Source organism: Camelus ferus, chromosome 1 (assembly GCF_009834535.1).
Source record: "Camelus ferus isolate YT-003-E chromosome 1, BCGSAC_Cfer_1.0, whole genome shotgun sequence".
In the NCBI taxonomy this organism is placed as follows: Eukaryota; Metazoa; Chordata; class Mammalia; order Artiodactyla; family Camelidae; genus Camelus; species Camelus ferus.
Genome location: NC_045696.1, coordinates 598,098 through 611,825, shown reverse-complemented (window position 1 = coordinate 611,825; position 13,728 = coordinate 598,098). Strand labels below are relative to the sequence as shown.

At 51.6% G+C, this 13,728-nt stretch overlaps 1 protein-coding gene across 2 annotated transcripts in view; it reads left to right on the top strand.

Annotated features, from left to right (window-relative positions):
- Positions 1-979: 979 nt before the first annotated feature.
- The window catches only part of COL6A2 (collagen type VI alpha 2 chain), a 28,514-nt gene continuing 15,765 nt past the window's right edge, over positions 980-13,728 (top strand). For both annotated transcript variants that reach the window (XM_032488077.1, XM_032488136.1), the window contains exons 1-4: positions 980-1,037; positions 12,186-12,325; positions 12,465-13,063; positions 13,316-13,336. In XM_032488077.1, the coding sequence (XP_032343968.1) occupies positions 12,199-12,325; positions 12,465-13,063; positions 13,316-13,336 (747 nt within the window). In that variant the 5' untranslated portion in view covers positions 980-1,037; positions 12,186-12,198. The remainder of the gene's footprint in view (positions 1,038-12,185; positions 12,326-12,464; positions 13,064-13,315; positions 13,337-13,728) is intronic.

Genomic DNA, 13,728 nt, shown 5'->3' with positions numbered 1-13,728 from the left:
GTGCAGAGGGAGGGAGATGTTCAGGAAGACCAGAGGTGCTGCATGCAGGGAGCACACAGGCAACCAAGGGGCTCTGGGGTCCCTCTCCCCTGGGGAGGAGGGACTAAGTCGGAGACCCTCAAAGCTGCTCCTCTGAGGCTGGAGCCACCCCTACCGCTGTGTGGTCCCCTTCGAGGCCGAGGATGGCTGTGATGCACCCTGTCCCAGAGCCCAGGGACCTGTCCCCACTCCTGCCCACACACCACCTCACAGAGGAGCATTGATCCCGGGGGCTGCCGCTCCTAGGGGAGTGGGGACCCCTTCCCACCCTCTCCCAGACGCAGGTAGGGCCTCACAGTGGCCCTAAACACACACACGTCGCTGGGCTCTTGCAGGGAAGCGGGGTCCAGCCAGCACCACCAGGCCCGCACTCCCTGCCCAGAGCACCAGCTCTCGCCCCTCCCCAGCCGGCACTTCACCTCCGAGGGGCGAGGACCCCACCGCGGTGACACACGTTGTGACCCGTGGGTCTCAGAGCTGCGTGTCCCAGAACGGCAGGTCGTGCGCAAGGGGAGCACGGCGAGGGGACGCCGGGCGGGAGGACCCTGCAGCCGGGGCTGCTCCTCCGAGGTCTGAGTGAGTGACGAGTCGGAGGCGCCCCAGACCCCGGAATAGACGTCCCAGGGGGCGGGCAGCAGGCAGCAGGGACGTCAAGTCCCAGTCCGAGCAGCGGCCAGGGCTGGGAGGGGTTCGGACCTCGCAGGGACGCCTGGCGGCAGGGGGCTCTCCCGGCCCCCCGAGCGCCCCGTCCCGACCCGGCCCTTGCTCTCGCCGCACCCTGTTCCCTCGGGTACCCTCCCGCCCCCCCGCCCCGCCGCCATCCGCGGGGCCGCAGCGCCGCCCGGTGGCCGCGGCGCCGGGGGCGGGGGGGGCGCGGGCGCGGGGTCGCGGGGGGCGGGGAGTAGGCGCGGCCCCTCCCTCCTGCCCACTCGGCGCGGTCAGAGCCCGGAGCCTCCTCGCTGCGGACGGGTCCGGGAGGGTGCCCGACGCGCGGTCAGGTAAGGCCCGGGCAGCGCCGCCCCGCTCGGCGCCGGGACGCGGCCACTCGGCTTGGACTGCCGCTCGCCCTGTGGGGCCCTGCCCGCCGGGTGGCCCCCATTTCCACCCCGACCCTCGCTTGGGCTCCCCAACGTCCGCGCCCGGGAAGTGGCGCGAGGGCCGTCCGGCTGTCCCCTCCTCTCCTGGGGCCGAGCTGGGCCCCCTGCCTGGCGCTGAGACTGCGGGCCGTCCGCCCTCCCTGCCCAGGTCCCCGGTCTGCCGCCGGACCCGTGGCCGCTTCTGGGAGCTTCGGCTCTGTCTCTGGCCCGGGGACACCTTCAGAGGTTGAGGAGCCCAACTCACCCCCATGGGATGGTCCCCCACGCTGGAAACTGGGCGCAGGGTCTCCAGTGCTGCTGGCCCCTCGCCTCCCGCTTGGGCCGGGAGGGAGCGGGTGTCCCTCCTCCTCCTGGGCCCTGGGCGGAGTGGCCCCTCGAATGCGCTCCCCAGGGACCAGCTTCCCAGCTGGGACAGCAGGGGAAGAAGAGCCTCTTGACAGCCAGAGGGACGGGTGAGGCGGACAGGGAGAGAGGGCAGGTCACACCCCACCCATCCAGGACTGGACTCAGCAGGACCCCAGTTCCTCTGAGGCTGTTGGTGGCCCACGGGCATCTCCCCAGGTACCCCCCTGCAAACTCAGCTGAGGGAGACCAAGCTGGGGAGCTGGGGGGGGGGGCGCAGGGAGTGCGGTGGGGGCCCAGCTGGCTGTGCCCGGCGGCTCCCCTGCTGGGCCGGCCCCACACCCACCCAGGAATCTTCACAGGGCTCAGCAGAGCGCCTACCGGGCCCAGCACCCACTGGGGGGTGGGGGGGGTCAACTGCTGAGAGGCCTCTACTGGTACTAGCAACAACAGAAAGGGCAGGGCGGGGGCCGGCGTGCCTGCCGCCCTGCCCTGCCCAGGGCCCGTGGAGGAGTGCTGCCCCATGCCAGCGAGGAGCCGACGGCTCCCACGCCCACACTCCCAGGCCACCCCACTGTCCCCAAGGAAAGGATGTCCCTTGTCGGTTGACACCCAACAAGAAGGAGGCTTGAGGTCCACAGATTTCCCTGGTTTTGGGGTGGTTTCCCCAGTAAAGGAGTTCTGGCCTGGAGGCCATCTTACACTGGGGGTTTATTCCCGCCTACCTCATCAGAGCCAGGAGGCCAGACGGGCACTTGGGGCTCCAAGGAGGTAAGTTATCTGCCTTCCTACCATCATTTGGAGACAGAAGAGCAGGGCTGGAGAGAAGGCCTGTGCCCCCAGGACATAGGTGGCTCTAGGGGCTGGACACAGGGGCCCAGGTGTGTCCCCTCAGCAGGACATGGTTCTCAGGGGCCACTGGGCCCTCTGGCCACTGAGAAGCTGCTGCCTGAGAGTGAGCTGAGAGGCCTGTGAGGGCGGCAGCAGGCCTGGGGCAGCAGTGGGGCATGTCTGCGCTGGAAGCCACGGGACGGTGACGTCCAGGAGGAAAGCTGGGCTCAGGCCACTGAGTCACCTGTCGGTGGGGCTCGGGCCCCTGCGCCAGGCAGTGCACTTCCACACCCAGCGGTGACCCTGCATGACCAGCCAGCGCAGGCAGCTTTGTTTGAGGGGAGGGGCCCACTAAGGTCCCTCGGAGGTCGTGGGGAGCCACGGGCAGCAGGAGGCCTTCAGACAGCTCCCTGGAAGGGTCTAGGGCCCAGGAAAAGGAGCTGGACCCTGAGGGTGTTCCCGGGGCTGCAGGGGAGGGTGTGGGCTGAGCCCGTGCCCTCACTGTAGGAGGGGAGCAGGCTCAGGAGCCGCAGCCCTCTTAGCACCAGGGCCACCCGGGGCTCCAGGCGCTCAAGTGCAAGTAGACCGTGTTCGTAGCCCCAAGTGCTTTATGATGCTGGAAAACCTAGCTCTTGTGATTAACTCAAGAAAAACTCAAATAGCTTGATTCTTTCCCACGTTCCAATGGGTCGGTCCTCCCTGCAGTTTCTTTCAAACGTCTGTGCAAAGCCATGGGACCCTGGTGTGGGGCACACTGGTACCGAAGCCGGGCTCATGGAGTGCTGCTTACTGGGAACTGGGGGAGCCTGACCCCCGCCTGGAGCACATGTTGGGCTTGGGCCATATCTCACAGCTACGTTCTCCAAGAGCCGGACGCGCACCTGCCCAGGAGGTCTGAACACGTCAGCACCTGAGCCACACCGGTGGGCAGCCTCTGGGGGCCCGTTGTAGATCCTGTAAGGAGCCCATGGAGGGCAGGGATCCCAGTTGTGAGGGGCCTCTGCTCCTCGGAGAGCAGAGTCCAGGTCAGAATTTCTGAAAAGTGTCAAGGCTCCCAGGCGTGTGGTCAGAGCCATCGGAGGCGTGGGCCTGGCTCCGGCACTGTGGGTGGCGCCGCCGCCGTGCTTCAGTGCTGGCCAGTTGCGTGGGGCGGTGCGAGCTGATCTGTCTGCGTGTCCCTGGTGTCTGTGCAGTTTGACCACCGACCATTTGTACTGTTGCTTGTTTCCTGGTTATGACTGCCCTGCGTTCCTAATGAGAGATCATTTTTTACTAATTTGTAAGAGGGTTTTTTCCCTCATTTTTAAAAATTATGCTTGAATACACATAACACAAAATTTGCCATCTTAACCAGTCTTAAGTGCACAGCTCACTGGGGCTAAATGCACTCCTATTTTTGTGCTACCATCACCGCCATCCAGCTCCGGAACGCTTTCCTTGTTGCAGAACTGAAACTGTCCCTTTAAACACCAGCTCCCCAGCTCCTGGCAGCCACCATTCTACTTTCTGTCTCTGTGATGTCTGAGATACTCTAAGTACTTCATATAAGTGAATCATATAGTACTTGCCTTTTTGTGACTGGCTTATTTCACTCAGCATAATGTCCTCAAGGTTTATCCATGTCATAGTGTGTGTCAGAATTTCCTTCTTTTTTAAGGCAGAATAATATTCCATTGTGTGGATGGACCACGTTATGCTTATCCATTCATCCATCAATGGACACTTGGATTGCTTCCACATTTTAGCTAGAGTGAGTAATACTACTGTGAACAGGGTGTATACCTAGCTCTTTGAGACCCACTTTCAATTCTTTTGAGTATGTATTTTCCCAGAAGTAGAATTGCTGGATCATATGGTAGTTCTATTTTTATTTTTTTGAGGAACCACTATACTGTTTTCCATACAGCTGTCATTTTACATTCCCACCAAAAATTCCAGTTTCCCCTTATCCTCTCCAACATTTGTTGTTTTCTGGTTTTTGGTACTATCCATCCTAATGGGTATGAGGTGGTATCTCACTGTAATTTTGGCTTGCATTTCCCTAGTGACTTAGTGATGCTGAGCACCTTTCCTGTGATGCTTTTAGTCTCTCACCATTGAGTATGATGTTTGCTATGGGATTTTCATATATGGCTTTTATTATACTGAGCTAGTGTCCATCTATTCCCAGTTTGTTGAGTTTTTTAATCATGAAAGGACATTGAATTTTATCAAAAGGTTTTTCTGCATCAACTGAAATGGTCACGTGGGCTGTTCCTTCACTCTGTTAATGTGGTGTGTTACATTAATTGATCTTCATATATTAAACTATCACTGCATTCCAGGAATAAATCCCACTTGGTCGTGATGTTTAGTACTTTTTCTATCCTGTTTAATTCTGTTTGCTAATATTTTGTTAAGGATTTTTATATCCACGTTGATAAGGGATATTAGCCTGCAGCTTTCTTTTCTTGTAGTGCCTTTGTCTGGCTTTAATACCAGGGTAACCCTGTCCTCATAGGGTGAGTTTGGGGATACTCCCTCCTCTTCAGTTTTTTGGAAAAGGTTGAGCAGTATTCGTATTAGTTCTAACTTTAAATGATCTGAAGAATTCACCAGGGCTTTTCTTTGTCAGGAGATTTTCAATTACTGATTCAATCTCCTCAGTAGTTATAGGTCAATTCAGAATTTCTATTTCTTCGTGGTTTTGTCTTTGCCAATTTTGTGTTTCTGGGAATTTGTCCATTCCATCTAGGTTATCTGATTGGCTGTTGCACAACTGGTCACAGTGCTCTCACATAATTCTTATTTCTGTGCAATCAGTAGTGATTTCCCACCTTCATTTCTGATGTTGGTAACTTGAATCTCCTTTCTTTTTCCCTTAGCCCATCGAGCTAAAGGTGTGTCGATGTTGATCTTTCTGAAGAACCAACTTTTGGTTTCATTGGTTTACTCTGTTGGTTTTCTATTAACCGTTTCATTGATCTTTGCTGTAATTGCTATTATTCCCTTCCTTCTACTAGCTGTTTCGTTTCTTCTTTTTCTAGTTCCTCAAGCTGTAGAGTTAGGTTGCTGACTTGAGCTCTTTCTTGTTTTTTAATGTAAACCTTTATGACTGTAACTTGCTCCTTCACGCTGCTCCTGCTGTGTTTCTTGCATTTTCGTGTGACTTGTTTTCACATTTAGTAGTCTCTGAATTATCTTCTAATTTCCTTTGTGATTCCTCTTTGGCCTATTGGTTGTTTAAGAGTGCATTGTTTAATTTCCACAATTCTGTGAATTTTCCAGTTTTCCTTCTGTTATTGATGCCTAACATCATCCCGTTGTAATCAGAGAAGATACTTTTATGATACTTTCTTTTAAAATCTATTGAGGCTGCCATTGTTATTACACTTCTCCCTGTCATTGCCAGCTGCTCCCTCTCTGGCTGAGTTGACTTCCAGGGGATTTAAAGGGTTGGTATCTTTTTTCTTTCATTCATTTTTCTCTTTCTCTCCTTCTGGGAGCCAGACATTGAAGACTATGATGTTTAAAAGCAACTGTATATAGAAGGAAAATTAGACAGGCACTGCCCAAGCTCAGGGGAAGGTGCAGGCTCAGAAAAGACGTGAGAAAACCTTACAGTCACTCCTCAGGCTGATCCTTGGCACAGAGACAGCCTACAGTGATTCAAAAACAAAAACTAACAGACCAACAAAAAATCAAAAACAGCAAGCCCTGGGGAAAAGGAAGAATCTGATTTGCAGATGTGACCATTTTAGATTCAAATGTCCAATTTTTAACAACAACAACACCTCAAAAAGCAAACAAAGGAACAGGAAAATATGGCCCATTCAAAGGAAAAAATATAAACCAGCAGAAACAGTCCCTGAAAAAGACCTGATGATGGATGGACTAGACAACGACTTTAACACAAGCATCTTAAAGATGCTGAAGGATCTAAGGAAGATGTGGAGAAAGTCAAGAAAGTAATGTATGAACAAAACAGAAATATAAATAAAGAGATAGAAAGCCTAGATAGAATCCAAAAAGAAATATTATAGCTGAAGGCTACAGTAACTTTTAGTTTTTCATTAGAGGGATTCAAAGGCCAATTTGAGCAGACAGGAGAAAGGGTCAGTGAAGTAGAAGATAAAACAATGGAAATTATTGAGTCTGAGGAACAGAAAGAAAAAAGATTAAAGAAAAGTGCACAGAGCTTAAAGGACCTGCATACATGTTTTGGAAGTCCCAGAAGGAGAAGAGAGAGAAAGGGGCAGAGGGGATGTGTGAAGAAACTTCCCAGATTTGATGGATGACATGAACATAAACATCCAAGACAAGTAGGGTGAACTTAAAGAGACACTGATGCACATTGTGACCAAACTGTCAAAAGACAAAGACAAAGAGAATTTAGGAATCAGCAAGAGAGAAGTGACTCGTCACATCCAAGGGCTCCTCAATAAGATTATCAGATTTCTCATCAGAAACTTTGGAGACCAGAGGCAGTGGGCTGATATATCAAACTGTTAAAAGGAAAAAAAGAAGTCACCCAAAAGTTCTATATTCAGCAAAACTGTCCCCCAAAAGTGAGGGCAAAATGAAAACATTCTCAGATATACAAAAGCTGAAGGAGTTCATGCCCACTAGACCTGCCCTGTAAGAAATGCTCAGAAGAGCCCTGCAGGTGAGATGAAAGGACACTAGACAGCAAATTGAAGGCATATGAATATCTCAGTGACAGTAAATACGTGAACAGTTATAAAAGCCATTGTTACTATTATTGTTGTTGTTGTTGTTATTGTAACAATGGTTTGTAACTCTACTTTTTTTCTACATAATTTGAGAGACTAGTACTTAAAAAAACTAATATTAATCTAATATATACTCAAGAGTGGAATTGCTGTATCATATGGTAAGTCTATTTTTAGGTTTTTGAGACACCTCCATACTGTTTTCCACAGTGGCTGCACCAATGTACATCCCCATCAGCAGTATAGGAGGGCTTCCTTTTCTCCACATCCTCGGCAACATTTGTTATTTGTTTTCTTTTTGAGGACAGCCATTCTGACAGGTGTGAGGTGCTATTGCATCGTGGCTTTGATTTGCAGTTCCCTGATGATTAGCAGAGTTGAGAATCTTTTCCTGTGCCTGTTGGCCATCTTTATTTCCTCTTTGGAAAAACGTCTATTCAGTTCTTCTGCCCATTTTTTAATCTAGTTGTCTGTGTTTTTGATGTTGAGTTGTACGAGCTGTTTATATATGTTGGATATTAATCCCTTTTCTGTCGCATCATTTGCAAATATTTTCTCAGTAGGTTATCTTTTCATTTTGTCAATGGTTTTCTTTGCTGTGCAAAAGCTTTTGAGTTTAATTAGGTCTCATTTATTTATTTTTGCTCTTACTTCCTTTGCTTTAGGAGACAGATCCAAAAATTTTTTGCTACAATCTTTGTCAAAGAGTGCTCTATGTTTTCCTCTAGGAGTTTCATGGTGTCTGGTCCTACTCTTAGGTCTTTAATCCATTTTGAGTCTATTTTTGTGTATGGTGTTAGAGAATGTTCTCATTTCATGCTTTCGCAGGCAGCTGTCCAGCTCTCCCAGCACCACTTGTTGAAGAGCCTGTCTTTTCTCCATTGCGTATGCTCGCCTCCTTTGTCGTAGGTTAATTGACCATAAGTGTGTGGGTTTAGTACTGGGCTCTCTATCCTGTTCCTTTGATCTATGTGTCTTTTTGTGTCCTTAACCTACTGTTCTGATTCCTGGAGCTTTGTAGTATAGTCTGAAGTCCTCCAGCTCTGTTCTTCTTAAAGCTGGTATTATTGTAACTTTGGTTTACAACTCTACATTTTGTTTTCTACATAATTTAAGGGATCAATGCATCAAAAATAATATTTGTTTATGTTTTTGGACACAAAATGTATACAAATGTAATTTTGTGACATCAATAACTGAAAGAGATGGGGAGGGAACTTTTTTGGTAATAAATATATGATAAAATTTATTTAAAAAGAAAAAGCAGAAAGCAAGGCACAATAATACAAATGTCAGGATGTCAGTTACTCTGGTGGGGGAGGCGGCATTTGGGACAGGAGAGGAGAACAAATAGACGTTTTAAAAAATAAATTGACTGGCAGAGAGAGCTTGTAAAGGAACAGTTTTTGTATGTTATTGAAGTTAAGCTGGTATAAATTCAAGTTGGAGTGTTACAACTTGAGGATGTCAAGTGCAATCCCATGGTAACCGCAAAGAAAGTACCTAAAGAATAAGCACAGAAAGACGTGAGGGAGGGATTTACATGTTTTAGTACGAGAACCAACTACACACAAAAGAAGACGGTGATTCAGGAAATGAGGAACAAAAAAGCTACAAGGTGTATAGAAAACAAATAGCAAAACATCAGAAATAAGCCTCCTTGTCAGTTATTACTTTAATTGTAAATGGATTACACTCTGCAATCAAAAGACGGAGACTGGCAGTATGGACTTAAGAAAACAAGGTCCAGCTATATGCTGTCTACAGGACAGTCAGACCCAAAGACACAAAGAGGCTGACAGTGAGAGGATGGAAAATGTCACTGTGCAAATAGGAAGCAGAGGAGAGCAGGGGTAGCTGTACTAATACCAGGCAAACCGGGCTTCCAATCAAAAGGGTTACAAGACACTAAGAAGGTCATTATGTGTTAATGCAGAATTTAAAACAACAAAAGTATACTGCAGATGTGAACATCTACACACTTAATAACAGGCCATGGAAATTTTAACCCTTAAGAATGTGAGAGCTTGGCCATGCATCGGGTTGCCCGGCTCCTGGTCTGTGTCCGCTCTGCCCGTGTTGCTTTGTTGTAATGAAAGCCATACGTGGGAGCCCAGTTATCAAGCGTCTGGGCTCAGAACGATGGTGCCTGGGTTAGCCGAGCACCTGGGACAAGTTACGCAGCTCAGTCTCAGTTTCCACATCTGTGAAATGGGTTATAATAGTACCAATGTCTGAGGGCTGTTGTGAAGGTTAAAAGAAAAGATGTAGCCTAGTGTCTGGTGCAGAGTAATCACAGAAGGACATTTCATTGTCATTTCATCTTTTCTAGTTTCTTCAAAGATTTTTTGGTCCATGTTTTGTACCTCGTCTCGAGAGATGAGACCACTTTCCCAGAAAATGGTCTCTCACATTTATTAGCTTAGAACTGCACTTGGTGTGCTCTTAAAAACCAACGACAATAAAAACCCTCCTCATCTGTCATTATTTTACTCATTCTTACATTTGTTTATTTCCATATTTGTGCTTTATCGTTTTTATTCTTGCTTAGACTTGCTAAAATTTTTTTCTCTTACTGGCTTTTTCAAAAAGCCAGCTCTCAAATATATTTATTATTCTACTGTGAGTTTTTTAAACCTGTCGGTTTATTTTTCACTACTTTCTCTCTCCTGCTTTCCTGAGATTTATCTTGTTAAATTTTTTTGTCCCTAGTGTCTTTAACTACATGCCAAATTTGTTACACTAATTTTTTATTTTGTAACAAAAAACATTTAAGGCTACATACTTTCTTCTGATTATAGTTTTGGCCCTATACCCTACTTGTTACTGTCAAAATTTTATAAAACACGACTTCCAATTCTGTTTTTTTATGTGATCTGTCAGTATCTTTAAAAGATGAGTTAAAATTTTCTACTATGATTGCAGTTTGTCAGTTTTTTCTTTGATTTTTCACAGATTTTGCTTTATATGTATTGTGACGTTAAGTACATAAAGATTTATAATTGGATTGCAGCAGCCTTTATCTTTTCCTGGGCCCCATCCCTCATCCTTCTGTCTTAAATTCCGGGGTCTCAGCAACACTGCCCCCTTCCTCTCCGTTTGCGTCCATCCCTCCCCACTCCACTCTCTTTGCATCATCTGTGACTTTCTTTTTGAAGTGTGAACCCACAAACCTCATCCAGATGAATTTCGTTTTTTGACCCAACTCAGAGATGTTTGTCTTTATAGTAGAATTTAAGCCATTCACCCTTATTTTCACAGTGATCTACATGATATTTCTGGCTTTTGATTTTATGCTTCCTGGCTCTTTTCCCTTCATACATTTTACTGTATTTCTCAAGTTTCTTTGCTTTTTGTTTATTTGTTTGGGGGGTGAGTAATTAGATTTCTCTTTCTTTCCTTCTTTTTCTTCCTTCCTTCCATCCTTTTAATGGAGGTGCTGGGGACTGAACCCATGACCTCATGCATACTATGCACACACTCAGCCACTGAGCTGTACCCTCTCCCCTCAAGTTTCTTTGCTTTTTGTTTATTTTTATTCATTTCCCTACTGTTTGCAGAAATTCCTTGCAGAATTTTTTTTACCATTTAGGTGGCATGGATCTGAGCTCATTTACATCTGAGATGTTTATCCTTGTACCTGAAAGATAAGGTGGATGGGGAGACATCCTTGGGTCATTTTGTTTTCCTGTTGAAATTTGAAATTATTGTCTCACTGTCTTCTTTCTACAATGATTTATTGCTGTGTAATAAAGTACCCCAAATTTAGTGATTTAAAACAATAAGCATTTACTTTCTCATAATTCATTCAGGTCAGGAATTCAGGAGAGGCTTAGCTGGGTGGCTCTAGCTCAGGGTCTGTCATGAGGTGCAGTCAAGACATTGGCCAGGGCCGTGGTCCTCTAAAGTCTTGGCTGGAGGGGCAGGTTTCCGCAGGGTCGAGGGGCATCTCCAGGAAAACTGCACCAAAGTGCCTCTGACACCTCTGCTCCCCACAAAGCCCTCCAGGCGCCTCCTGTCTCCCAGCTGTGCGAGGGCCCCCACTGCCCGCCGGCGGGGCTCCGGGCCCAGTGGGGCTGCAGCTGCAGCTGCAGCAGGTTCTCCCTCTGTCCCAGGGGCTCCCGGGGGCAGCAGAGTGGGTATGAGAACCAGGTCGCAGGGTCCCCACCGGAACAGCACGGCATCAGTCGCCTCCCTCACCTTCCACAGAGGGTCCCCCTGCCCCTCACACCTGGCACTCAGGGCCCAGCCACCCCACCCACGCCTCGAGGTCCTCTCCCTGCATCTGTCTGGACACAGCATCAGACCCCATGGAGACATGCCAGGGCACAGTGACCGCTCTGGGAGGGGTCCCCTCCACCCCATGCAGCTGGCCCCACGTCTCCCAGCAAAGTGGGACTGGTACCCACTGCCTGCCAGCCCTGTCAGTATCCACCTGCAGGCCATTCCCCTCCCTAGTCAGCACAGTTCGGTTGGAAGGATAACTGGGGTCAAGCTTAAGGCAAGGCCCACCCCAGCCTGGGCCTGTCTCCTCTCCTGACGCCCCTCCTCCCCCGACGCCCCTCTTCCCCTGACACTCCCTCCTCCCCCGACGCCCCTCCTCCCCCGACGCCCCTCTTCCCCTGACACTCCCTCCTCCCCCGACGCCCCTCCTCCCCCGACGCCCCTCCTCCCCCGACACCCCTCTTCCCCTGACACTTCCTCCTCCCCCGACAATCCCTCCTCCCCCCCCCCGACGCCCCTCCTCCCCGACACCCCTCCTCCTCTGACGCCCCTCCTCCTCTGACATCCTCCTCCCCTGATGCCCACCCCCAGGGCCCCCTCGCTGCTCTGTCATCACTGATGCCAGTCACTGGCTTTTCAGTGCCCAGAATGCTCCTGTCTGCCCAGTGCACCCAGGCTCTGCAGGGCAGGGAGGGGTCATGAACATCCCACCCAAAACAGAGCCTGAAGCTCGCAGTCTCTGTACCCACTAAATTTTGTGGACCCCACCCAGGGCAGGGGGAGAGGGCGCCCCCCTGAGCCTACGTGCTGGCTGACCACTGTGCGTCCCGCCCCCACCATCTGGGGAGGAGGGCTCGAGGAGGAGGGCTTGGGGACGGGGAGGGGCGCGGTGATGTGTTGGTGAAGCACTGTCTGCAGCAGGCGCTCCTCCCTTTCGCAGGACATCAGGGTCCATGGGTGCTGCCAAGATGCTCCGAGGCCCCTGCTCCGCCCTCCTGCTTTGGGGGCTCCTGGGGGCCCTCCACGCCCAGCAGCAGGAGGTCATCGCCCCCACCACCTCCGACAGGAACAGCTGCCCAGGTACCACTGGTGAGGGTGCAGTGAGGCCAGGCGAGGACAGGGGGCGGGGCCGGGCTGCAGAAAGGCCTGGTGGGCAGAGCCCCAGACCACCTCTCTGCATGGGACCCCGGGCGCCCCGGTGACGTGCTCATGTCCCCAGAGAAGGCCGACTGCCCGATCCACGTGTATTTCGTGCTGGACACGTCGGAGAGCGTCACCATGCAGTCCCCCACCGACAGCCTGCTCTACCACATGCAGCAGTTTGTGCTGCAGTTCATCAGCCAGCTGCAGGATGAGCTCTACCTGGACCAGGTGGCCCTGAGCTGGCGCTACGGAGGCCTGCACTTCTCCGACCTGGTGGAGGTGTTCAGCCCGCCGGGCAGTGACCGGGCCTCCTTCACCAAGAGCCTGCAGAGCATCAGCTCCTTCCGCCGCGGCACCTTCACTGACTGCATGCTGGCCAACATGACCCGGGAGGTCCGGCAGCACGTGGGCAAGGGCGTGGTCAACTTCGCCGTGGTCATCACTGACGGCCACGTCACCGGCAGCCCGTGTGGGGGCATCAAGCTGCAGGCCGAGCGGGCCCGCGAGGAGGGCATCCGGCTGTTCGCGGTGCCCCCCAACATGCAGGTGAATGAGCAGGGCCTGCGGGACATCGCCAACACGCCCCACGAGCTTTACCGGAACAACTACGCCACCATGCGGCCCGACTCCACCGAGATCGACCAGGACACTATCAACCGCATCATCAAGGTCATGGTGAGCTGCTGGGGCCGCCATGTTGGGGATGGAGGGCAGGGTCCAGAGCCCTGGGGTCCGCTCACTCAGCCCAGCAGCAGGCAGTCGGCCACCCGGGCCTCAGCTCACCCCTCTGTGAGAGAGGCGACCGAAGAGGGTGAGCCCCAGGCAGGGTCCTGTCTGCCCTTGTGTCCTGCGCCCCACCCAAGGCACAGAGCAACTACATCACCAGCTCCCAGGTAACCAGGGTTTCTCTCTCTCTCTTTTCCGCAGAAACACGAAGCGTATGGAGAGGTGAGATCATTTCCGCTCTGTTGGTCCTGCCCAGAGCTGCCGGGGCCTCTGAGGCAGTAACCTGTGGAGACGTCCCCCGCGCCCAGCTCCCTGGGGCTCCCTGGGGCAGGACAGTGAGAGGGGGCGAGGGAGCAATACCCTCTGCTCCTCGCAGGGCCGGAGACCAGGCCTGGACGAAGGCTCCGGGCTAAACCAGGCCCTTTAGCCCAGGAGGTCGGCGTTAGGGTCGCCCACCGAGCACACACCAGCGGATGAGGGTCGGGGCGCAGGGTCGCCCTCTGGGCTGATGGGCTCCGACCCCCTGAGCCAGACCAGGAGGGGAACGCAGGTGGCCAGCCAGCACCCAGCATGGGGCCTGCAGCTCTGGGCGCCCCCAAGCCAGCTCACAGCCC